Source organism: Neolamprologus multifasciatus, chromosome 19, assembly GCF_963576455.1.
Source record: "Neolamprologus multifasciatus chromosome 19, fNeoMul1.2, whole genome shotgun sequence".
Taxonomy (NCBI): domain Eukaryota; kingdom Metazoa; phylum Chordata; class Actinopteri; order Cichliformes; family Cichlidae; genus Neolamprologus; species Neolamprologus multifasciatus.
The window spans coordinates 19577281-19603689 of record NC_140457.1 but is presented as its reverse complement, the minus strand read 5'-3'; the positions used below and the strand labels follow the sequence as shown (position 1 = coordinate 19603689).

At 40.0% G+C, this 26409-nt stretch overlaps 1 protein-coding gene and 1 long non-coding RNA gene across 3 annotated transcripts in view; both read left to right on the top strand.

Moving 5' to 3' along the window:
• The window catches only part of LOC146496463 (uncharacterized), a 133879-nt gene that overhangs the window by 47539 nt on the left and 59931 nt on the right, over positions 1-26409 (top strand). The gene's annotated exons all lie outside the window — the stretch shown is intronic.
• On the top strand, positions 9402-26360 carry slc35f4 (solute carrier family 35 member F4). Of its 2 annotated transcripts, none has more exons than XM_085143944.1 (7): positions 9402-9948; positions 22095-22395; positions 22598-22817; positions 22910-23035; positions 23124-23316; positions 24002-24091; positions 24641-26360. In XM_085143944.1, exons 1-7 carry the CDS (start codon positions 9720-9722, stop codon positions 24880-24882), a joined length of 1401 nt encoding a protein of 466 aa, XP_085000070.1. In that variant the 5' UTR covers positions 9402-9719; the 3' UTR covers positions 24883-26360. The 2 variants fall into 2 exon arrangements, with proteins under 2 accessions (XP_085000070.1, XP_085000071.1); XM_085143945.1 differs by lacking the exon at positions 9402-9948 and adding an exon at positions 9957-18191.

Here is a 26409-nt window from a genome sequence, read left to right as displayed (position 1 = left end):
AAACTGGATTTTAATCAGATGGACCAGACAGGAAAGGAAGTGAGACTTCTGAATGTGTGATGCAAGTTGCCAAAGGAAGAACTACCTGAACACCAGAACGTTTACCTTAAATCTGATTCTTTACCATGTTTTCTTTGTGTATGTGACATTTTGTGATCCATCTTTTTTAGCTGTTAATAATTATTGCAGTTGATATTTTTTTAAAAGGAAGGTTTTAATCTGAATGCACCAAAGGAAGTGTTAAACAGATGGCTTATTAAGCAGTGAGTCTGCTATTCTGTATTAAGTTGTTTCAGAAGAATGTCGAGCCTCACTTGGACTTGACTTGTCTGCAACAGCGAAGATGAAAGTTTTATTTCTGTCGTGAGAATATCTGCTGTGCTGCAATGATCTAATCATGCGGATTGAGTTAGAAGGAGAGTTGATCAGAGACACATCTTTGTGTGCAGCCTAGCCTGACACTGGAGATACGAACACCTTGTTAAAAATGTGAGAATCGGGCATATTAATGATAATACACAAAACTGATTGATTTGTTTAAAATCCAGCATTTTGGACATTTTACAGGAGAGTGCAAGTTTAGCTATGACAGCACCCCCGGTGCAGAAAGAATGAATTAGTTGCTAGCTCAAGGGTTTAACAGCTGCAGCTTGCTGCAGGGTTCACTGTAATGCAACTGTCTCATTAGGCCACTCATAAAGAATTATGCTCATATCAAAGAGTTAATCAATACAGTTATGTATAAATCAGCAAAATGCAGAAAGAGGTTTTTCAACGTGGAATAATATGACAGTATTAGGAAGTTCACTGTTTGTGCAATAGACTACAACACATATCTTGAGACTCTGAGATGCTTACAGCCGTGAATGAATAATGCTTGTAATACTGGGAGTTTGCAGAGAAAAAGACAGTCTCAGAAAAACAGTGTGTACAAAGCGAAAGTGTTTGTAATAAAGGCGCTTATGCTTTTGAAGTACTTTTTTCCCCCTTAGATTCCAAACAAAAGATGTTCATAAATAATAACGATACTACACATAAATGGCAAGAGAGAGACAAGATAATTTTGTGCTCGGCGTGGTTCCTCTGTTTGCAGCGCCTCCCTTTTCATATGAAAATCTGAGTGTCATCTTGGAAAATGTAACAGAAGTGAAAACGACTAAAATTTAATATGTGTAAAAGACAGCGTGGCAGCGGGACCTCCTCATTAGTAGCTGCTGCTTTTGATTGTGGACAACAAAACAATTCTTACATCCTTCTGGTGGCTGTACGGGATCCCACCAGATTATACATAAATATACATACATTAAATCTATAAAGATTAATTCAAAAAGTAAAACATACATTTTTTCATCGACTTACTTGAACGATTATCATGCAAGTGTTATCTTTTTGATGGTCTGTATGTAATGTGCTGTTTGTAGCACTGCTACAGCCTCATGCTCTATCCATAATTGATGCAAAATCACATCAAAGCCTAAATAGACACAACTGAGTGCTTTTCAGCATCTGAAAAAACCCTCTCTCGTGTCTCATCACAGTTGTGATGTTGGCAGGATGACCAGAGGGTGGCACTCTAGTAACAGCAGTAAAATGGTTGTAAACTGCATGTTTTTATATGAGGCTGTTTGGATATGTATAGCACCAATATCGCACTCAAAATCAATAACTGTATAAGACAGACGGAGTATGATGCTTTCAAAAAGAGTTTGGGGAATTTTTTTAAGACAATATATGTGAATAGACTAATACTAGATTCATCAGTCAAAGTGATTGCAGTTAGTTTAAAGGCAGATGTAAATCAAAACAAATAAATCTGTACATATTTAGTAAATATCTTTGCCATACAGACATCTGCAGTTAAAGCACTAAAACTTTAAGTTATAGCATCTCTGTATCATCTCATACTATTTAGCATTCAGGTTTTGTAAAAAGAAAGAAAAGGATTTACACAAAATATAGTCTATTAAAGTTTGCATGATGTGAAACATGCTAATGGCTTCAGATCCACTTATAACTGTGGATCTGAACTAACTGCTTAAATTTGGGATCCAAGATCGATTACACTCCACATGCTCACTCTTTTTGACTTGTAAGGATAAATGTGAAGCAAACAGGAAACAAGTGCTGCTGTGATTTTGTTTCCTTTTGTCATGCATTTCACTGTAGCTTTTCATAAGAGGACAGTTAAAAAGGATTTTAAATAATTATTTTCTCCCCAAAATCAACAATAACTTTCCAATTTGCACACTAGAAGAAAGAGCTTCAGTGTGAGTTTACATACTGAATCCCAAGTGTGCATGGTAGTGTTGATGAAATAGCATAGCACATAGCCAAAACAAGTCATTTATCAAGAGTTTCATCAACATGAGGCGTCATTTGGGAGCATTTCCTGTTTCAAAAAACTCCTCAGGGACTTAGTTATCAGTGAGCATCAATTCCCTGTAGACTCCTCTTTCTGAGACAGTGGCCTTGAGACAGAGTGCGACCCTGCACCTACACAGCTTGATGGCCTAAATGGTTTAATCAATGTGGGTCTTTGAGGGATACGGGCTCTTATGGGGGATGATGCTCAAGGGTGCATAGGGTCAGAGGGGATGATCAATATTTAAGGGGCCCACAGCATTGGCAATACAGTGCAGATGTGCATCTTTAGCTCCCTTCTAGCCAAAAAATAAGCTACTTGTAAAAAATGAATATGCCCCTGGGTAAATTAAAGGCGGACATTGTATGAAATAAGCTTAGAACTGGAGTTGAATTATGATCCTGCTCATACATTTGTACATAAAAACCAAAAAACTAAGTGCAGGTAGCATTGTTCCCATTGTTCCCTTAACAATATAAGTTAGCACAGGGCAGCTGAATCAGCTATCTCGATGAAAAAAATGGATTCTGAATGTGAGACTCTATAAAACGAGCATGAACTGCAACATTTCTGTCACTCTGCAGAAAGAGAAAAAATATATCTTCATCAGCTCTTTTATCACCCTTAATTTAAACTGTGTACTTTTGGTTATATTCTGAAAAAGGCTGTCTCTATGCATTATTTAGGTGGTGTTTGCTGACTAACACTTCCCAGTGACACTTTTTTTTTCTGTGTGTATTGGCGAGAAACCATAAAAAAACCCATTTTAATATATGACAATGAATACACTATAGGAGCTACAGCTTCATCCTCCCTAAGGCTGCTTGGAGAGGATGATTTGAGCCACACTCTCCACTATTTCACTCTTCATATCTGCCAAAGGAAACAACAACGAGAGCTTCATGCACCATGTCTTTATTTACCTTGTGTGCTTTTTGTTGGATCAGAGTTCAACCTGTTTCACTCTGAGAATTGACCGTCTTGTCTAATACTTGATGTAATTAATGAGCTCAGAGTTCGGTGCGACCAAAAATCTGCCTATGGAGCAGGAGAGAGACAAACCTGTCGATAGTCAACAACTGAGCTTATGTAGTGCTGAAAATTTAGGTTAGGAGGTTATTTAGGTTAACCACTGTCATGATCCAAGCAGCCAGGAACACACAGGCACAAATGTAATCTTCAAAAAAATGGGTTTTATTATACTCCCAAAAAGGACAAGATGATTACAAAAATTCAAAATAACAAAAATAAAAATTTAAGAACCAAGTGGGCCCATAAAAGAGGTTAACTTAACAGAACGCTACTCAAAAGTCACTTAACAAAAACACAACTCAACAAACTGACCTGCCCAAATGAGAAACAGTTCCATTTATATAGCAAATGAATAAACCATTATATACACCAAAGGTGAAAACTAAAGAGATAACAGCTAACCATCATTCAAGAAGAACCCCATTCCCCCTACATGATCACAATAGATGGTCCAGTCCACTTTATTGGCTTCTGCATTTAAACCAGCTCCACCCTCAGCCTCCTCTTTCAAACCAGGAAGGACTGGAGCGGAGGTCAGGGAACTCAGAAAGAGCAGAAATATAATCAATATAACATACCTATATAAAATAACAAACAATGCAAAGCAAAGTCTATGCCACCATTTGGGCTATAGCTTAGTGCTGTCATGCATTACAGGTAAACTCAAAATATAAAATTAGTTAACTTATGATCACAGAAGCTTTAGAGCATAACGTAAACATAAGACAAAAGACCAAATGAATATTACCCAAGTATCTCAATTGTGTGGTTGCATGCAGCCATCACAACCACACAAAAGAGCAAGTCTGACCAAGAGTTCATCGAGCTCTGCTTCAATAGATTGAAGCTTAAGTCCTCATCGACTGGCTGTCGAGTTGCAGCTTATCTAACTTTGTGCTTCTGGGGCTGAAAACTTTCTAAAACTGAAAGACCTGGATATTCTTCAAAGGCTCTTGAATGAACTTTTTTTTAAATCCACATGAAAATGTACATACTGCAAAACAAAAAAAGTCAGACGCACTGGCAAGGTGACCTCCGTTGTAGCGTGCAGCAGTTGCTAAGTAGGTTGACCTTGTGGACACCTTGGTGAAGCCCTCATTTACACTTTTGAATGAAATGGCTGAGCCAGGACTGAACTAATTGCCATGCCCTTTGTGTGGAATTTAACATAACCCTGGTCCTGTAGTGTATGCAGCCTGAGTCATTTTCAACTGTCAATTTGTATGTGCATTACAGAATTTTCTATTAAAACTGAAAACTCATCTTCCCTTACAGATGTGTTTCCGTCAAAACCCCCGTGGTGCTGTTGAAATAGAGATCTGCAAATCTGCAATCTGTTGAACAGCATCTGCTGTAATAAACACCCTGAAATCATCAAAATTCAGAGCGTGTGAGAGTGAGGCAGACCCCTAAGCTAATATCAGTGTGACCATTACTCACAATCCCGCCTGGTCAATCATGCTAAATGTCCCCATCCCCGCTGTTGTCGTCCAGCCTTTGCTCCTCAGCCACCTCCTCACACCGGAGGCCTAATCCATCATCCTGCCTGCAGTGCAAAGGGATGGAGCATGCAGAAAAGCTACACTGAGGGATTTAACTTTGTTACCACCAGAGGCCATAAATCTACAGCGGCTGCCTCCAAGAGCTGCTCTACAATTACATGATTAAATGTATGACATAACATAAAGGATGCATAGATGTGAATGAGAAATTGTGGTTGTGGCACTATTGTGATATTTTACCTCGGCTATAGAGCTGTACCCTAATGTGCTGCATAGTTCTACGCTTTTAATAAATTTCAAAGATGAACTTGATCAAGATTTAAAGATTTGGTCCAGTCAGCTTCTTAACTTGACAAACGGTGTGGCTTAATGGAAAAAAAAACAAAACCCATTTCATCCAATTCTTAAAGGAGTTTTTTTTAAACATATATTTATCATTTTGATATTAAAATGTAGTTTTCCAACCCAGCCTTGTAAATACAAGTAAAGATGTTTCTTCATCTAACAATATATCTTGCTATGCATTAAATACATCCAGTACATCTAAAGAGAATCTAATGAACAAATGCAAAGATACTTCTTATCCTCTTATTGACAGCTTCTTCTAATGACATGCAAATGCTCACTGCAAAATTCAACCTTGTATGGATTGGTTTATTGATCGTCCTTTAACGACAGGACAAAGGTCAAGGGTTAAGTGCTTTCTCGTGTACGAGTCCACATGCTTAAAGACTTATTGTGATATCCATTTTGCTGACTCTTTCAGTGACGCACTTCCAGCGTCCTCTGTCAGGCAACGATAAACCATGTGTACATGTTTTACAAGTCATAGCCACATATGGAGACAGTGACCTTCATTGATGTGGATAACAAGACAACTGTTGATGAAAACGTCATATTTCAGACATTATACTGAGTCAATGTGACAGACAGTGACTTGAGGCACTAATTACACTCTGTCTTGTCACAGTTAAATTGTCACACTGGTCCTGTTTTCAACACCAGAGGGAGCTGCCTGCAGGGTGAACGTACATTTTTTGCATTTATTGAAGTCTGATGTATAGTGGGAGAACGCAGCAATGTGTGAACTGGAGTTAGCACTAACGTATTATTTTTTGCTCTCTGGAGCATTTTGATTTATGTTGTTTTCTCATTCGAGTAAATAATTCTGCAGATGCGCCAGTGTGACATTTTATAGCTTTTACTAATTCTGGTTGTAATGCTGGCTAAATTTCTGCCATCGAGGTGATTTGTCACACATAAAATGAGAGAAAAGCATTGTATTTGCATGATTGCAATGTTGAGTTTGAAAGTCCATATCCACTGAGAGTTAAGTGAGCATAGAAACAGTCTGCTGTATGGCTGACCCAAAGTTTTAAAAAATGGAAATGCTGTGTTTTGCTAATTTGGTGCATCGTTTATAACAATGTGGGGCGTTATGGTGGTTTGGTGGTTTGTACTGTTGCCCTACAGAATTAAGGTCCTGGTTTCGAGAAAGAAAATAGATGGCGGTATAACAATGCATTGGCTTCTGATTATTCAAAAATTACTGAAATGTGTGACAAGATGCCCTTTTCCACTAAAAGCATGTTTACCATGTCTTGGAGTGGATTAGCACGAGGGAGAGAATAGGCTCTGTGGATCGTTTATTTTTAAAAATGCAGTGTGGTCATTGCATACTTTGTTTGTACACTGACTGGCATCGTTAAGTGAGAGCAAGCAGACTCTCTCTTGCCAATTGTCCTCTCGACACAAATCAACTTTTGTGGCTGAAGACAGAGGAGGTGGAAGAGGAAATCCTATAGGCCGGAGAGAGCTCTGTGAGATGGAAGTGTTTTTCTTTGCATGGAGACAACAAAGAAAGGTCATGTGAGGCTTCAAAGGACATAACGATATTTCATCTTGGGCACTGTTGTTGTGCAACAGGATAGTTTCTGTAGTTGGAAGAGAACTATCTCAATGTCTGAATCTGAAAAATTGGCTCTGGTATGAATATTCATTTCTTGCTGCATTTACATTCCAGTTTCCCTCCAATTGAAACCACGCATTATCACAAAGTTATTGAACGTTTACCAAGCTTTTAAATATGACCTTTGCAGGCCAACATGCCTTCCAATCACAGCTGGACTCACTATATTGAAATTCTAACCCTCCTCTTCTGTTGAACGGCCCTCTTTTTCTTTCTCCATGCACGAGCCGGGTTTATCTTTAGTGCGCATTGAATATTTATACAGCAGGTGGCTGGGGAGTCAGTCACTGATCTCTAAGGTGACTTGCTGAGCCTCTGTGGGAGGTGCTGGTGTGATGGGGTTGGTCTGGGATGAAGTCACATGGGACATATTGTCTCCTCGGTGTGTCCTTTTATTCCACTTAGGTAAAGGATTATATTGTGTGGTAGACTGCCTACCACAAGCACAGAGGAGAAGAGTCAGGGAGCCATTAGAGTGCTATTATAGCTAAACTGTCATTTGATTGATGTTCTCAGCTCTCAGCATCAAATATTGTGCTCTTTGCACACACCGGTTGTACATGCTGTTGTTGTATATTAACAGATGAAAAACTCTCCGGCACACCAAAAAGTGAGAAACATTTGAAGATTTGATTAATAAGACAATCTGCGTTTTAGACTCGGGCCCTCTCACATATTCTCCCGTGGAAGGAAACGAAGGTGAGACAGTAATTTATCATGCACAGAGGATTCACATCAGGGAGATGCTCTGAATGATAATCATGTTGTCTGAGATTGAGGTCAGCCTCATTGCTGGGGCACAATTAGAAATCCTATTAAAGTCGATACGAGGATCATCTTTTCATAATAGCTTTTAAGATATTGCTTCAAGGATGGAGTGATTTCTTTAGAGATCACTTTGCGATGACACTTTCATACAACACAGAGCACGAGCATTTAAAATCCATAATGCCAGGCCTTGCATTGTAACAGTTCATGCATAAACTGCTTTCTTAATGTGGGTTATAGCTGCAAAGACTTTTAATAAGCTTGCCGCTGTCAGAGAGCAATTTTCCCCCTGAGCTGAACTCTTCTTCATGCATTAACAGCTGACAGAAAATAGTAACTCTGATGAGCACCTCAGACATGAAAGGGCACAAACGAATGCAAAATTTGCTACTGTAGCCGTTTAGATATTGTACTGCATAAACTATACAGTAATGTAACAAAAGTAGACACATGAAGAAAACTTTTTTTTAAAAACTTTTTATGGATTGAGCTGCACAGACTTGTAAGAAAGTGTCCAATAATAAATTAGCAATTCTCACAAAAAGGCGAGGAGAAAGTTTCTGGGCATTGGCATTTCATTGTTGTAGCCACAAAGCTGTCCATGAACTGAATATGTGAGATAAGTGCTTTGGAGTGCAAACAAACTGAAACAAAAGAACATGAGGTGGAGATTGGTTTAGTAAGTAAGACAGGGAGAGGAAGCACTTCTGCCGTCCAAGGGCATCATAAACCCCAGCATGTGTCTGCACAACAATGCCAACAGGGGCACAAATTCTCCACACACTGGGAATCGATTTCACACAGAGAGGGGAGGACTTGGAAAAGAGGCGTATCGCAGAGACACTGAAATACTGCATCTTGTGTTGCTGGATTTGGAGCCCAGTTTTCTGAATGTTTTTTTTTTCCAAGTATCTGCAAGCTGGGAGATCCAGTCAAGTGGAGCTTTCCTGAGCCAGCACAAGAACCTGTGGCCAGCTGAGGAAAAGAGATTGTTCTGGGGGTTTACCTTAGAATAAAATTCATAATAAGTGCTTGAAAATTGTAAGAAAAAAACTTGACTTGCTATGGTGAGCAGCAGTGTGCACAAACTTCATAATCTGTGAGCTTTTATACTAAAAGAAAAACATTTTACACAAAGGCTGACAATAAGAAAAGTAACACACATTTAAGGGCCCACAGCAGTGAGACAAACCTGTGCCAAACACACACGCATGTTTTATTAACAACAAACAGAAAAGTCAGTGAGAGGTCCAGGATTAGTCCGCAAATAACAGAGAGCCAGAGGAGGTAGTGAATACGTGCTGAAAATAGAGCGTCAAAAATAAACTGGTCTTTTAAAAGATATTTTTGTGTTGGGTTAAACGAGAAGTTACGATTTATTTAATCAGTTTCTGTCTGATGTGTCCCCCGGCACCCAGCTGTAGACCGATTGATTTAGGGAAAAATTAATATATAAATAAAATATTCCTAAAATAAAGCCCCCTCTTTCTTCAGTAGAACTGAAAGAGACGCAGGAGAAGAGAAGGAAACAAAAGCGCATGCCAGCCATCAACTGAAATATAACAGCGATACCAAGGGGACGTCAAAAGATCCACTACCCCCAAATAATGGAAAAATACAATTTAGCTGTTTCATTAAACTGAAAAGACCGATGCAATACGGTATATTATAGAGACATCATGAAATAAAAAAAAAAAAAAAAACGCATTAGAGTAACTAATTACTGAAAACTAATTTTACTGATTATTTTAACCACGTTGCTTTTTTATTTCATTTTATAGATACTGCTATAAGCGGACTCTGCTCTTCATCGCTGATCGCAGCCAAGTTTGCCGTCTCTTGTTTTATTAAACACGTATAAAAACGCATGTGATAGTAGTGACACGCCCCCTGGTGTTTCACGGCTGCCAGGCTGCTTGAGTTTGATAACCTTGCTCTGCGTCCGAGAGCATCACTGAAGGAATGTAGATGTGGGTCTGGATGCCTTCCTCTTGCTGCTAATTGTTGATGCAGCCCCGGAGGTCTCTCGCATGGTTATCAAGGCTCGTCCCCGGTCTCATCTCATCTCCTCCCGCTCAGACCTACAATGATGAGCACCGAGACTGTTTTTGAGAGTGGAGACCAGCCTTGTATTCGGCTGGAGCCCCTGAAGAGCACACACTTGCCGGGCAAGTCGACGCCGACCGGTGGCAGCTGCGCTGTCTTCACGGACAGCAGCCCCAAAGCAACAGCCAACGGACTGCACGACATTGAGGATCGGATTCTGAGGATCACCGGCTACTACGGCTACAACCCGGGATACTCCAGTCATAGAAGTGAGTGAAAAGATGCCAAAAAAGAAATATAAAAAATAAATAAAAAGAAAGTAGTCTGGTGTAGTCATTTGTTGATGTGACAGGTTCACGCATTTATTAGGCAAGTGTGATACTGCGTAAATTAAAGACTGTGGGAAAACGGTGCTGCCTATCAAAGCATGTTATAGCTGCCAAAAGCAAAAATGCTTGTAATTCGGTGTTTGGAAGAAACAGTGTACAATTGCCAAATCGTTTTATTTGCAAAATTGGTTAATGAAAACTGGATTTTAATTGTGGCTGTTAAGGAGCAGCAGAGTGTCCATCTCTGCCACTGTCAGCTGGAGGGTGGGTGATGAACTGGCCCGTCCATCTCTGTTAGAGAGGGGGAGGTGGGGGTAAGGGGGTAGAGAGAGGCATACAAAGCAAATCTAGCGCTGTGAGACAATGCAGTTACACAGCAAAGAGCCATGCAGTTAAGTGACTGCTTGAACTGTACTCTAAGGTTTAGCTATCCAGCTATCGAGCGCTCACATTCCCCACATTGGCGAAGTCTGTGAACAGTCACTCCCAATCAATTGTTTATTCAAAATCTCACAGCTTCTCCTGTGATGGATGGGACAATTACCAGCTATCTCCTGGCATGCTTCAAATACAGCAGTGCGTGTATGTGTTAGCTAAGCTTCTCTATAATTTTCTTCTTGTCAAAGAGGTTTTGATTTGTGTCAGCCATTGCTCTGAATTTGCTGACACTGGGACAATGGCTGTGATTGGAGAAGAGAGCTGATGGTGCACTTTGTTCAGGGATGATCTTTAGAAAACTTGCCCTCCGGTTTTGTTCGAATGTTGCCATTGGCAGCGGGATTATGAGAGAGAAAAGTGGGGAGAAAAGCACTAAGCTCTTTGAAAAGCCAATCAGTGCTATCATAAATGGCTCTATAGTAATGAAGTGAGGTGAGAGGAGGAGGATTTAACAAGGCCTAAAGCACCGGAGCAGGCACAGATTCACCTTTGTGTTGCATAATTGCCCTAACAACTACGATTTTATGTCGTTTCTCTTTTAAAAGGATTTTTTTTCCCGTTAAACAAATTCCCCAAAATGCAGCTGGTCATCATGTGAGTGTCTTGACATTCAGATGCTGAGACCCTTAACCTCAATTAAATTGTGCACGCAACAGCGGCTCCCTAACATCTCCCTCTGGCTGCTACATAAAAGTTCAAACATAAATTCCTGACTTAAATACACATGCAGGAAAACGATGTGCTCTCAATGTTATGGCTTCCCTGCTCTGTGATATACGGTGACAAATCTATTTGAAATCTCAAAGGAAATACCGCCATGCTGATAGGGTCTCATTCAATCGAGAACAGTTCCAGCTGAGGCCCTTTCAGATCAGCTCGGAGCATCTCAATGGCTTTTTAGATAGAGGCTGCGGAAAGAAAAAGCGAAATGAGCCTGTCTTTCATTAACCACCTCCTGTTTATCAGGGGTGTCAGTTGCACTAGATTAACCATGAACGCAATCACACATTTTACTTGCGAATGTGTCTACTTGTCTGGATTAATCTATTGAAAAAACACCTGATTAATCAGGAGCAGTCCAAACTTTCAATTGAAAACAGATTGAACAGTTCAAAGGCTTCTGATACAGCACCAGAGTTATGTAACCAGTACTGAATGACTGGCTCTAATAAATAAAGTATTTTGTATTTTAGAAGCTTGAAGTAGCTCTGGCATCATTGATATTTACTTCTAGTTTTTAAATAGTGCAAATATTCCGATGCATCAGTATCGCAGAAGGCTGAGATGATAAGGTGCTGTTGTTGATTACTGATTGGTCAGTAAAAAGAGTTTTTTTTTCTGATTATTGAAAGATTGTTTTAGCTATTTTTAAGTAAAAATGCCAACATGAAGAACAGTAGGCATTTTCATTATTTTCTGACAACACAGGCTAAATTATTCATCATCTATTTCTGGAAAAAGAAAAAAAGAAAAACGAAAAATAATCATCAAATTAAACAATAATGAAGATCAGTATCTGGTGAGGCTCTGGTTTCCAGTTTTTGCAGGCTTGAGTCTGTTATTTTATCGTCTATTATATTCTGTACTTGTGAAAATGAAAGATGGGGTGCTGTCTGTGATATTATTTGAAATATAGGGAGCAGGTGTGGATTGCAAGAGCCGTACCAAGGTTATAAAAGAGAATGCATCAGTCAGAAGGTTTTTTTTGACCTGAAAGACATTTCCCATTTTTTAGATAGATCCGTTTCCCCTGTTTTTTTCCATCTATCCATCAAATGAATGAAAGTCCATACAAGGTGCTCTCCAGTGCAGCTTGTCAGTGTTTTTCCTGAGTTTACAGCTCTTAAACACGTAGTTGCTAATCTGACAAAATTTTATTTGCACATCATCATCCTGCTAATTCTTCGCAAAATCTTTCTTTGCTGCGTCTTGCTGCCTGAAAACATTGCACTCAAGTACTGTGGTTTGTTTACACTTTGAATCACATGTCCCTCAATCTGGTGAGTATCATTTTCCATAAAGGACAAGACAAAGAAGCACCTAAATAGAACAGAAGGCTTGTCCTGCCAAGCCTATGGCGTAATGATATATTTAGTAAGATCTTGTTGCCAGTTTGTTCGTATTGCCACTTGCCATCTGTGGTGAATTAGAAGATGCCTCTGAGGGGAATTGTGGACCACATTTGGAGACAGGGTCCGGACTCTAACGCATACAGTACAGTCATGACACAATGGCTGCATGCAGTGACAGAATCTGAGAGGGGAAAAAGTAAATGCTTTTCTAAACAAGCAAGGTGCAATATCTCTTGATCCGCTACTTACATGGTTGCACAGCTATGAACGCGTGCTCCAGTGAGAAGCTGTAACGGAATCGATTTTTTTAATGAGAAAATAAAAGGAAAGTAAATTCTAACAGAACAATGGTGTGTGAGATAAATGCTTCCTCAGCACCTCCTGGAAAACATTGCTGTAATTTACTGGGTGTCTTTTTTGAGGTGGTAATTTAGAAAAAGTGTGTAGTGCGTGTGCGCTCCCCGCTGGGTAAATAGGTACGGTGCAAGGGAAATTGCAGGTACTTGTAGATGAAGTCCCACTCAGTACTGGACCTATGTCCTTTTCACTGCAGGCGTCACAGTAAAGCAGGGGCACACCTGAGCACTCAGAAGGAAATTATATAGAGGAAGGGCAGGAAAGGCAACCATTTATCACAGAGCAGTGTGTTTTTATGTCTACTTCTGTCCACAAAGTCTAGAAACATAAGGAAAGAAGACAGATGATGATTGTAAATCTATACATGCCTGTGAGTGTGTGTGTGTGTGTGTGTGTGTTTTAAAATCAGACAGTGTTCACACTAGATGAATATCCCTTTTCTTCCTCAAACATTCTGTATGTGCACATACTTATTTTGGACCGTCCCGTTCCCATGCCTGCTCACTCTGTGCTATTTATATCCAGGCCAACGAATGGGATATGAGCTTTGCCTGAATGACTCCTGGAGTGCTGTTAGTCCTCAATGCTCCTGCGAAAGCACAGAACTAACCTGGGAGTAATGAGTGCAATATTTCTCCATGAGAGTTACAGAAGTGCTGACCTATTCTTGTGCGACTGTACACTCGGTGTTGTAGTATTGCAGCCCATGTCAGGTGATAAAATTGAAAAAAAAAGAAAGATTTTTTTTTAGCTCACCTCAGCAATTTATGGTTAGGAACTTTGTTTTGCAAGTATCTTGCAGAGATTATTGCCCACAAAGACATTTGAACCCCAGCTGCTCTGGATGCATCTGTCATTGTGTGAGTGGGTTAATGGCTGTAGTGTAAAATCCCTTTGAGTGATCTGTAAGAAATAAAGGAGCATATACATTACAGCCAACTGCTGTCATGCAAAGTAACATTATATAATATGGGAAGAGAGTATGTGTGTGTGCGTGCATTGCTGCTACACTGAGGTATGAGCTGCAGCCAAACATTGCCCTCTTGTGGTCTGTAAATCTAATCACATCAATAAATCTTTGTAAAAATGTTTCCAGCATTTTTAGAAAGTCAGTGGGATTATTTGTTTGTGAACTGGGCCAACAAAACAAACCCCAGAAATAATGACCAAGGTGGTGACACATTTATTTACAAACAAGCTCAATTTGCTTAACATAGAAGAACATTAACACTCATGTAGGTTTTCAATGTCTACATGATGAAATGAAAACAACAAAATATAATAAAACAAAGAAAAAAACAAACAAACAACAACAACAAAAAACGAACAAAACAAAACCAATTGAGTGTAGGTCTGTGTAAACAAAAAAATAAATAGGTCCCACAGTAACAGACTGAGCCCACTGAAGTTAGCTTCCTAAACTCACAGTAATAGCCATACCCTTGCTTTGACGCTTTGGGGTCCATACGGACTAAGTAAAGCGCTATACAAATACAGGCCATTTACCATTTTTACCACTTTGTTCAGTTGGCTCAGAAGGACAAATCCTATTAATTGTGAATGCTAACTGGGCCTAGTTTAACACACACTGATGTTGATATTTTAAAATGTACTTTGTTATTGTTTTAATTTAAAAAATCACCATAACTTTGACTGCGTAGTGCAGAAATGTGAGTGACTCAAGCCTTTAAAGCTTGGAGAAAATTGTCTCTTTAAGAGTTTTTTTTCCCCTCGTGTTCCTGTCCCACCTGTAATGCAGCCAATCATATTTACCACTAGATGTCCTCATCTTCAAATGTTCTCAGTACCTTGGGTTGAGTTGTTGAGGTACCGTGTCTGGATACACACCTGAAATTTGTTCAAAGGCTTTTCAGCTAAAATTAGCACCCTGTGCTCGTCGTCTTTGCTCCTGGACCTTGTTGAGATGTGATGAGTAACAGAGAGGTGCTAAAGACAAAGACCCGTCTACTGCAAACTGTCGAGCATTAGTTAATCTGAATGACAAAAGAGCTTGAATGGGTCGAGTGCGTCAGTTTGCACAGGAGACTCTGTGTTGCTATGGAGGTAAAGAGGGAGGATGCTGTGGTATACTGTGCTTTGATCAGTTATGCTTGCAGACCATTTTGTTATATAGACACACTTTCCATTTTATTAGCTACTCTAAAAAGGGATTATTATTAGAATTTTTTTCTGTCTTTCTTTCTTAGTTAGAGAGTTATTGAATGATTGAAGTTCATGTATGGTTTGCTTGAATTGTAGAATAAAATGCAGATGGGTTGTAAAGGTCTGATGGGAATGAATGATCAGTAACTTTCCTCTCAGCAGTTACAGATGTAACAAAAAAGAAAGCATCCAAAGTTAGATGTAGGCCGAACAGTATAGTAACGCAGGATAGAGAAAGCAATAATCTTCTTAAAACTTAGAGTTGTTAGTCCAATATTTGAGATTGAACTGTGGCCTCCTATAGTGACCGCTCTCCAGGTATTTCTCTTAATCCGATACTGATTCGAATCCCAGGATTTGCTGACTGGGTCGCTCTTCTGTCCCCTCGGTGTCTAGGTGTTGGCTCCTCTCATCAGCAGGTCTATTTTTACATTTAACCCTCCAGCTTGTCCCTGGATTACGTATTCAGTCCTGCTTGTCACACATTAAATGTGCAAACATTTTAAAACAATGCTGATTCTGGTCATTAGTATTCTTGTTACACTCATTCTGTAATTGGGTGACCCCAGGGAATAAATGTGCCTGCATCACAACGTCATCCTAAAAATGACAGTAGAGAAGTGCTTTTTTCAAAGTGTTGAACTCTAACAGATGAATTACCATAATGTTACTGGAACGTGGCCCCAAATTTTCAGTGTCTTTTTGTCACTTGCAAGAAACAGCCAAACAATAACTGTGCTGTTTTCTATTCTCTCGCAGCCTGAAGAATGCACAACAAATACTCTGATCTGTTATGCCCTTTGTAGCTTTGCCAGATCTTTAGCTGATCAGCATTTGAAACGGGAGGCAGACGTTAACAGAAATCCTGGAGCAGACGTGCTGCAAATAGCTTTCAGTATTCACAGCCAGCCAACTTAGGCAAAAATCACATTGCAGTTACTGTACCGAGTGGTTCCCCTGTTTCCTGTTTCTCAGGTCACATTGCTCCTGGTCTTGCTTCTCCAATTCCGATTTTACTGTAAGATTTCATAGTAATATTTATTACTGGCTGCATCGCCTCATGTGTCTGACCGCATATACTTTGGCACTGATATGTTGTTGATGTAGAGGCCAGAGTGATATTTAGGTCCATTAAATCTTCAGGTAGATAAACCACAGCATCAGATTGAATGACTGCATGGCTTTCCTTGAAATGGAAACTCCTGACCAACTATAATCCCGAGCCTGACTCACAAACTCTATTCCGATCATCAACATAGCTGCTGATGAGGGTTTCCCTTGACTGTGCAGCAGTGACGGATAAAATATTAAAATCCTCCGTTAAAGTACCAGCATATAATAAATAAATAAACAGCTAACATCCTGCACAGAAATTTCTGCATAAATAAAGAAATTCTTATCAAAAGCGCTTACAGTGATTATGGAACCACACTACAGTGATTTATCATAAATGGACATTTGTTGAATTTTTAAAATTAGGACTGACTTGTAGGAAAGTGTTTTCATTTTCTTGGTAAGGTGGCCCTGAGAGGTCAAACATAATACAAACTGAGAAGCTTTTGAAGTGACAGAAACCAAAACACGGAAAGGATCGCACTGAGACGGACTTAAAAGATGTTGTGGATTCATCTGTGTTGTAAGGGAGAAAAATGTGATTCATATAATACACAAAACACACTTCTGTTGTGATTTGTACATTTTTTTTTCCTATTTCTCCTTTGGTTTCTTCAACTTGTTTTGTGTGTTTTTGTAGAGTTTCTGTACTTGCTGGCCTTTTCTTACCTTGTAATGCGTTTGACCTCTCCGGCCCACCGTATCTTGGTGATCTATGTGTTATGTAGAGTCTTTTCTTACCTTCTGCCTTCAAGTAAATTTGGTACAATGGAACGACACAGAGGGGAAGTACCTCTGCTTTGCTTAACCTGATTTCTTAGGTGCATGAAATTATAAGAATAACAGGGGAGCTCTTGACTTCCATCCAAGTCAGCAACAGATAACCAGTGTGATTCTTCATTTAAGTAAACAGATACAGAACACTGTAAGTGATTGTTTTACTAACTCGTAATGTATTCTGCTTTAAATAACTCAGATTCAGATTGTAGAATATGGAAATAACGCATGAGTACCGTGCAATAATAAAATGCAAACATATAGTAGTGGAGTGTGGATTACGTGGGTAAAAAGGCCTATTTTCCCTCTGAGAGAACTAAGATGACCTCTGTGCACAACAGGATTTAAATGTCTGAGATTGTCATGTATTCTTTTGTAGTATGCACATGGTTTTTGCCTTTTTCGTATCGTCGTTCAATTGACGAATGTGTCACGGTTTGAGGCAACAAGACGGAGAGAGCTCTACTAATAATCTGACTCTCAAGGGGTAGTCAAGAGCAGGAGAGGTGCCGAGGAAAGAGAGAGGCATTGCAAGACAGAGGGCAAGAGTTTGTACAGGGAGGGAGATTAAAGAGAGAGAGAGATGGAAAAAGTAAGGAGAGCCTTGTCAGGTAGAAAAGAGAGGGGAGGAGGAAAAGAGGGGGCACAGCTAGCACAGCATAAATTTGCCTGAGCTGCTTGGTTACCTTCCAAACAAAGCTGCTGATTTGCGGAGCAAAGGAAGAGGAGGGAAAAGTGAGTGAGACAGACACGAAAAGAGGAGGGGGAGGATAGAAAGAGATGAGGGGAGTGATTGCACCATGCCACACACACTTGAAGCTCAGTCTCCCTTGGAGACACTGGCAGAGCTGGATCACGGCATGATAGAGCAACTGTAGGGTCTCCACTTCGCTACACTTCCACTTCGCTATCACCACTGAGCTGTGGCACTATACAGACGTGCTGGGCTAGAGAGGAACAGAGAGTCAGGACTTGAGTCCTGGAAGGAGACTAAAGATTTGACAGAGACCTAGGAAGAAGAGGAGGAGGCAGTCAAGAGTGTGAAGAAAAAGCGGAGGAGTCGGGAGTCTGAGGATGCACGGAGCGAGCTGAAGGAGCTGCTGAACTTGCAGCAGCCAAGCAACACTTCTAAACTCACATACACACTACTTCCAGGGGAGGACAGTGTGTGGTGCCCCCAGTGGAGGATGAAGAAGCACTCAGCCCGAGTGGCTCCACTCAGCTCATACAGCACTCAGGTCCTGACCTGCCCTAACTCTGAAGGTAAACTGAAAGCTCCAAAGGGACACAAGATGCCATTTATACTGTATTGGAGTATACTGTATGCATTGTGTGTGTAAATAGAAAAATAAGATAAGACAGAGTGCTTAACTTTTATTTTCAGGGTCACGAGTGACATTTTGTTTCCTACAAGGCATCAAATACACCAAAGTGCCATGTAGAGTCTATAAGTCTTCATAGGAAATATTGAGATTTTAATAAATATGGACGTTTCCAAATTATATCCTGCTCCATTTACATGAGAGCAGCCTTTGGATCTAAAAACTGTTTGAATTTGAATACTGTAAAACAAATATTTTCTATTATTTCAGCCTCCTGGTAGCAGTGTAATGGTAATGGAGTGTGTAAAGCATGGTAGCGGGCCTGTTGTTGTTCCCCCTCATCTGATTAAACATTTTAGCCCCCCACCTTTAACTCTGTTAACAGAGATTACTGTGATGCCACTAATCAACTTTTCATCAGCATCATGATATCCATGTCTCATCTTCAGGCCTAATTTGGATAAAGACTTAATGCGTTTTGACCTGTGCTAAGCTGGCCAAAAACTGCAGACAAGACTAGGAGCCTCTTATTGGATTCAACGGGCCTCCATCAATCACTGCCATGCAGCATTAGTGGTGGCGATAAAGGAGAAAATGGATTAAAAAGTGAGGTTCGAGAAGCATACTGCATCACGATGAATGGATAAATGGGTGCCGGTGGTGACTGATGCTATGCAGCACTGGGTTTTCTGCAATGAAGTGTTCTAGCACTTCCAAATACTCTGACTCCATGTCTGAACTGATATAAGCTACTGTGCATTTAACCTATAAAACTATAAACAAAACCTCAAAATATTACACTTTTTTAACCCGGGTATCACTGCAGTGGATGAAATTAGCTTTTCTTGGGTTACATTTAACACATTGTTCATTTTATCCTGATTTGTAGATTTTAATCTTTGTGCATGTATTCATTCTTTTATCCAATCACATTTTACCTACCAAGGCACCAAAACTGATCATCACTCACTTAAAAAAACAAACAACAAAAAAACACCCCAGCGCTAAGTAACTAATTATTCATCATGGACATACAGATACCTTAAATTTTAGCTTTTCATAAAACTTGCCCCTGAGTTGGACTGAATTTACCTTCACTCCTGCAGTACTGTGTTGTCAGCCTGTGTTTAGCAGAGATTATTGTATCCTTTGCAAAATTTTACCACCAATATTTGTCAGCAATAATACTGTCTGCTATGAGAATACAATTTTGGCAATGGGAGCAACTTTTATGAGACAGGGGAATAGTAGAGTTATAATATTACTGCGTCTTGGCATCAGATGAGCCTGTTGTGGCTTTTACCTCAGGACAGAAAAGCTTGCATCTGACACTAAAAGCTTTAGGTTTTGTCGGTGCTGTGAAACACAAACCATCCTGCTGTGTGGATGAAGAAAAACAGACCTAAAGAAAAAAAAATAAAATAAAATAAAAGAGCTGCTTCTCTATTGCAGAAATATCAGATCTCACTTTTTTCCACTTAGCAACCACCAGGTTCATTAGTTTGATTAAGAACCCTTGCTGTGACAGAATGCAATTAAATGAAATCCCTTGATGATCCTGCAGAAACTGTATCGATGGTGAGCTTTTTGCCTTTAACACATCCCCTGAATAGAAACAGTTTAAGTGGGGTTCTCCCGTGAGCGCTTTTTGTGGTGGGGGTGTACAAGTTGAACTCATTATTACTTTTGAATTGTTGGGTGCTAAATAATATTTTTCTTTTGCACTTTGAAGGCTCGTAAAAGCCTTCAAAGTGTAAGTGGTCATTGAAGAATTTTCCACTCTGCACCGTGGACAGACGGTCAGTGCTGCAGCAATGCAGTGTTGGAAAATACATTTACGTGAGCTTTATTGGAGCTACTTTACTCGGGTGTTTCCATTTTATGCTAAATTTGTAATGTGCCTCATTCCACAGTTTTTTTTGTTTGTTTTTTTACACCAATACATCAACTAGAAAGCTCACTGGTGCTTTGCAGTTGAAAAACAACTTATTTGTCTATAATGAGGAATGCTTTTTTTCTTTTAAAATACTCATTTGGTTTCATCTAAATAATTGTTTGAGGCCCAGACTGGAATAAAACTGTATTACTATAAAAAAAATATATATTTGTTAACTTCCCCATTACCTGTACCCTAAAGCACAGCTAGCCTGCCTAGAGACTACTACACTCAAAAAAATATTTGTTCCCTAATTCTGACTTTAATTAATTTGATTACATCTAAATTTTACAATTTGAAATGTTAAATTTAATGGAACCAGGTCAAATGAAATTTGACTAGCATATATTTTTCTTTTATTACATTTTACTTAAAATCATTACTTAGTGTACTGAGCATTGAAAAGCATGTTTTTTTTCTTCTTTCTAACCCCATTTAGCATCTTTTTCTGCAGTGAACTAAAATCTTTAAAGGAACACAAAGTATAATGCATATAAAGTTAAGTTAAAATGCACTGATGTATCACTAATGCAAAAGTTGATACTGATACTCAGTTTCAGTTTTTTATGTTCTTATTATTATGTTCTTATTATTAGTTCTTTTTACTTCTATCCTTGAACTGATTGAAGACGGCTGCCAGTAATGACTGTTTCCAATCTGCAATTTTATAATCTCTTGGGCAGTTTGTCAGCCACTGAGTGCTGGCAATGATCTCATGCACTTATAAAGGATATATACTACGTTTGGCAAGGCTTTTGATTGATTTATGAAGTTACTCATCAACTTACTTTCAAAGTTTGGTGACGTTTTCCTCTGTTTGCATCCTGTAAAAAGAAGGAATGGATTTTAAAACACATATTGGCATCTGATCACATAAGGAACTTTACAAAAACTAAACTTCTACCAGCTGTCCTGCTAATAAAATGTCTGTTTGATCAAAGAGTTTGCACTCCACACACTGTGTTGCAGCTTCTTTTGATGTAAGAAATGATTATTTACTGCACTTGTTGGTACAATGCATTTCCAGTACACGTCACTGACTTGTGCTCCCATTGCTTGACATCCTGCTGAGGTCTTTTTGCAGATAACAAACAGAAGACTATCGCATGCAATAATGAGCACCCCTCAGATGTGTAGAGGAGAGCTACTACTGCTACAAGTTCTAGTGTGTTTGCAGGGCTCTGGTGTCTGTGGCGGAAATGGCAGAGCTTTAGGTGCTGAGCTAGCAAACAGCCAGCACATGTCATCTTTTATTCCTGCCCTGGTGTAAATTGATCACACTGTTGAGAGGTAAAGAACGGATCTGAGCTCACACACATCCCACTTTGCTTTCTCTGATCGTCCATAAAGGCACTGGGACATACGTATCATTTAACCTTTGCAATTTGGATGTTCCAGTAAAGTTCCAGTAAATTCCTTTTCATAGCAGCGATACATGAACAGTGTCCCATGAGCACCAAGGTTGGCCTGACTTTCATGTTGACTGTCATGTGGTTAGGTTTGCTTTTGCTCTCTGGGCATCCGGTTTCTGTGCACATCTGGCTGCAAAGGGAGTACAGTACATGCTGCATCATGAGGCAACAAAGCTATTTATGGCATGTGCAGCGTGCACCGTGTTAACCCGATGCATTTTAAACAGAACCTCAATTGTGCCACCACAGCAAGAAAGGCAAACTGAGGCAGTGATCACTAAGGACGACTGATCGATGAAGCTCATGTGCTGGAACCCAGTCAGGAAGCCACAATGCAGGCAGCACTGAAGTCTATATATAGTGGTGCGAAAAAAAAATACAAAAGTTGTTAAGTTTAAACTCTGTGACATTATACTAATCAAAATTATTCAGATGAAATCTGATGCTAACTGTGGATTTCCTTTAATTTTTCTCCCCCCTTCTTGACTCTCATCAGGAGAGGATGGCTCAGAATCTCACGCAGAGACACCAGGAAGTGAGACCAGTGTGGAGAACCAGTCCTTCCATACGTGCGCCAATACGGCTCTGAAGGTGCTGGGTGGTTTGCTGATGGTGCTGTGTGTTTCCTCCTCCTGGGTGGGTACCACTCAGGTGGTGAAGCTGACCTTCCAGTCATTCTCCTGTCCCTTCTTCATCTCCTGGTTCAGCAGCAACTGGAACATCCTCATCTTCCCCATCTACTATTCGGGACATGTCGTCACCACACGGGAGAAGCAGACCCCCATCCAGAAATTCAGGTAAACCTCATTTAAGAAGTTTTAAGAAGCCAAGTGTGATATCTGAGGAGGTTCCGACCTATTATCATTTTACCTCTGGTGTATTAAACCACCCTCAAGCCTGTGAGAGCCAAACAACCATCATGTCCATTCTCTAAACACAGTCTTCCAAACAATGACGCATTTCCATTCAGAAGACTTTACTGGTGTTTTTCTCTAACAGGGAGTGCAGCAAGCTCTTTGGGGAGGATGGAATGACTCTCAAGCTTTTTGTAAAGAGGACAGCACCCTTCTCAATCCTGTGGACACTGACCAACTACCTGTACCTCTTAGCCTTGAAGAAACTGACTGCCACTGATGTCTCTGCCCTCTACTGTTGCCACAAAGCTTTTGTTTTTCTCCTCTCATGGATTGTCCTCAAGGACCGGTTCATGGGTGTTCGGGTCTGTATGAAAACAAGAAGGAGATTGTTTATTACCTGTTTAACACAAGCTTTTACTACTTCAAAATGTGTCATCTATGTCTTTATGTGCAGATTGTGGCTGCCATAATGGCCATCACAGGTATTGTCATGATGGCTTATGCTGACGGTTTCCATGGTGATTCCTTTGTGGGTGTGGCATTGGCTGTGGGCTCAGCCTCAACTTCAGCTCTTTATAAGGTCAGACTTCCTTATAAGTCCGTTCCAGTCTGAGCTACGCTTGATTTTTGATTGCTTCGTGTCAACTCTTTGTTTTCTCACCATCCAGGTGCTGTTCAAGATGTTCCTAGGCAGCGCCAACCTTGGAGAAGTGGCTCATTTTCTTTCCACCATGGGCTTTTTCAACCTCATCTTCATCTCCTGTGTGCCCCTCATCCTGTATTTCACCAGGGTAGAGCACTGGGGCTCACTCTCCTCACTGCCGTGGGGATACATGTGTGGACTGGCAGGACTGTGGCTGGGTGAGAGTGCATATACACCGGATGGTTTCATCCACATGTACAAACCATTTTGGATCATTTTAAGGCTTTTAGTATAACTATAGGGATTCATTTCTTATAGTTACCATCAGTCACTCGGTGGATATGATGTTTATATTGTCTGAATACAGGATCTGTAGGCAAAGGGCATTATTTTAAGTATCGGAAAGTGGAAAATTTCAGATACTTAAAATAATGCCCTTTGTTGTCTGCTTTTAGCCCCAGTAATGGAACCTTAGCTATCGACTGACAACAATTTGGCTGTTTATTAGCTTTTTGAAATATATGTGTATTCATAAATAATGGTGAGTGGAAGAAAGTGTTCCATTATCCACTTTCCAGATAACCTGGCAAGACCATAAGCTACAAAATATTGGCCGCCATCCCCAGTGGCTACGTCAGATAACTAAGCTAATGGGTTCCCAGATGAGACGTTTCACCTCTCATCCGAGAAGCTTCTTCAGTTCTTAGAGTCAGTGGTGGACAGTCCCAGATTTATGCCCACCATTTGACTCTTAGAACTGAAGAAGCTTCTCGGATGAGAGGTGAAACGTCTTCAAGCAACTTAAAGAAGTCCAGACGCTTTTCTTTCCAAGCTCCTTAGACTACGATGACCTGGATGACTGAGAACCTTCACAGACTTAAATGTCTTCTGTTTCTTTTGCAGTGTTCAACATCCTGGTCCATGTTGGTGTGGTACTGACTTACCCCATTCTGATCTCTATAGGGACTCTGCTCAGTGTGCCGGGAAATGCAGGTAAGGTTTCTATTATCTGCCATTCACTGATCATTTCGATGTAAAATAATATGATTGTAAAAAATGGAGTAAACGGCCACACATACTGTGGCGCTGTATTGAGAGGTCAGCATTTAGGGCCACTGTAGCAAACAGATTACACAGCAAGTCTGCCTCTTTTGTCCCGGAAACCCAATCATCAGTGTGCCTCGACAGATCCTGCAACCATCCTCTTGCTAAGGGAGGATCAGATTCCCAAGGCAACACAAATGCCTGCAGACGAGTTCTTTTCCTTAACGGTCTGTATGAAGGTCAGTGGGTTACGGGAATCTGTCCCAGGGCTCCAGACCGCAAAGACACAGAGGATAAAGGGGATTGCTTGTGCTGATTATAAGTTGCATTTGTTACACTAATCCCCCTACAGCCGCACTGTCCTGTGGTTTATCTTACTTTATGTAATTAATCTCGATTTGATTGTGTTTCTCTCTCATCCTTCACACTCTCTATCCCCATTCTGCTCTCTGGCTCCCTCTTTTGTTCCCACCCATATTTATTCCCCTCTCACTCTAGCTGTAGATCTTTTGAAACATGAGGTGATCTTCAGTGTGGTGCGACTGGCTGCCACCTGCATCATCTGCCTGGGTTTCCTGCTCATGCTGCTACCAGAGGAATGGGACTCAGTCACTCTGCGTTTCTTGGCCACCATTGCGGACAAAAAGTCAGAGGACCATGGAGAGGAGCTCACAGACTCCAGCACCCACACTCGAAGCCGCAGTCGTGCAAATGGCACTGTCTCCATTCCCTTGGCATGACATGCTCTGATAGTAACCTCCATTAACCAGTCTGGAAACTCCACATTTCTCCAGAGCCCACACTGGAGGTGTGGTGGGACGCTCAGTCCATGTGGACTCATCTATCAGGAAGTGAGGCAGTAACGTCTTGAACTTCAAACTTCACTCTGGAGACGTACTGTTTCTATCACTTCACAACAACAGGGGAAACTGAAAACATTTATGGATCATGCAACTTGAAAGAGCTGAAAGTGTTATTTACTTTCTTGAAATACTTGCCGCGCTCCATCCCTCGCACGCACCCAAACCAAGAGCTGACTGGCTCCCCCTTGAGATGCTCTGCAGACTGTATTCTGTGAATATAACTATCAGCAGGGCCAGTTCGGCTCAGTCTTACACATATTTATGATATTTATTTAGATCTGTATCAATAAGAGTAATAATTTTAAATCTTACTGAATAGCGTTATATAGAAGAATGATAATTATACTATGCTTAATGTACAGGATCTTTTGATTTTGTAATAAAAGTCTTAAAACCCACAAAAAAGCTGCATCTAACTGAGGATCACATGTATGTATTTCTAATATTTTTGGAAAAACTTCTAGCTTCAGAACTTTATTGCCTGGATAACTGAAAAGCATTCGTATACATTTATATACAGATAATGGTGCTGGAAAAGCTTCCCATCCCAAAGAGCAAAGCAACGGCTCCACTGTTTCTAAAACTGACTGTATATTTAAGTATTTGACACAAATAAATGTAAAAAAAAAAGAAAAAAAAGTAAATGCCTCTGCACCCTGAATCACATTATCAGTAGAATAATATTAAAACATTTTTTATTTAATCGAATCTCTGCCATTACAAATTATTTACTGAATATATAATATTAGTCAAGTTAGTCTATAAAGATGGAAACAAGCCTATCAGAATGAACTAAAGCAGACTGTTGTCCCTTTGACCATTAACTGCTCATGGACAAGTATTTTTAGCAAAATTAAGTAGTGTGATTCATTCAGTATTAGTATTCTCTGTGTTGCTCTGATTCAGCAGTGATGACTTTCCAGAATTCTTCTCTTTGAGAATTAAAATGCTTTTCAGTGCTGTTCTTCACTTTCTCACACACAAATACACAATACACAGAAAACTGACAGTTAACTGTAATTTTTTCTTTTTCACAGATACACATAATTAATGGTGAAAATGTCTAACGATGGTCAAAGCTCATGGGACATGGTTTCCTACAGACCATATGCTATGATCTTGTCACTGTAATTTTTTTTTGAATATCTCATAACATGGTGAGAAACATCTTTTTTCAAATAGTCCTACTGAGATCATCAGTAGGACTATTTGGAAAACAGACAATCCCAAGAGTCACACTACAGTGCTGTTATGGTGGAGCACAGTCAGTGAGTCGAAACCTCTAATGAAGCATTTGCTGAGATGACAGTTTCAGCTAAACGACTGTGGTGGCATTTTAACATATTAAAATAAATGATGTCGAAGAAGCAAAAGGAAAAAAATGCAATGTTCAAATTGTACTTT

Coding starts and splice junctions, on each gene's coding strand:
- slc35f4 (XM_085143944.1), top strand. CDS start 9,720: ATGATGAGCACCGAGACTGTTTTTGAGAGTGGAGACCAGCCTTGTATT. Junction 9,949..22,094: donor GGGATACTCCAGTCATAGAA/GTGAGTGAAAAG, acceptor GACTCTCATCAG/GAGAGGATGGCTCAGAATCT. Junction 22,396..22,597: donor ACCCCCATCCAGAAATTCAG/GTAAACCTCATT, acceptor TTTCTCTAACAG/GGAGTGCAGCAAGCTCTTTG.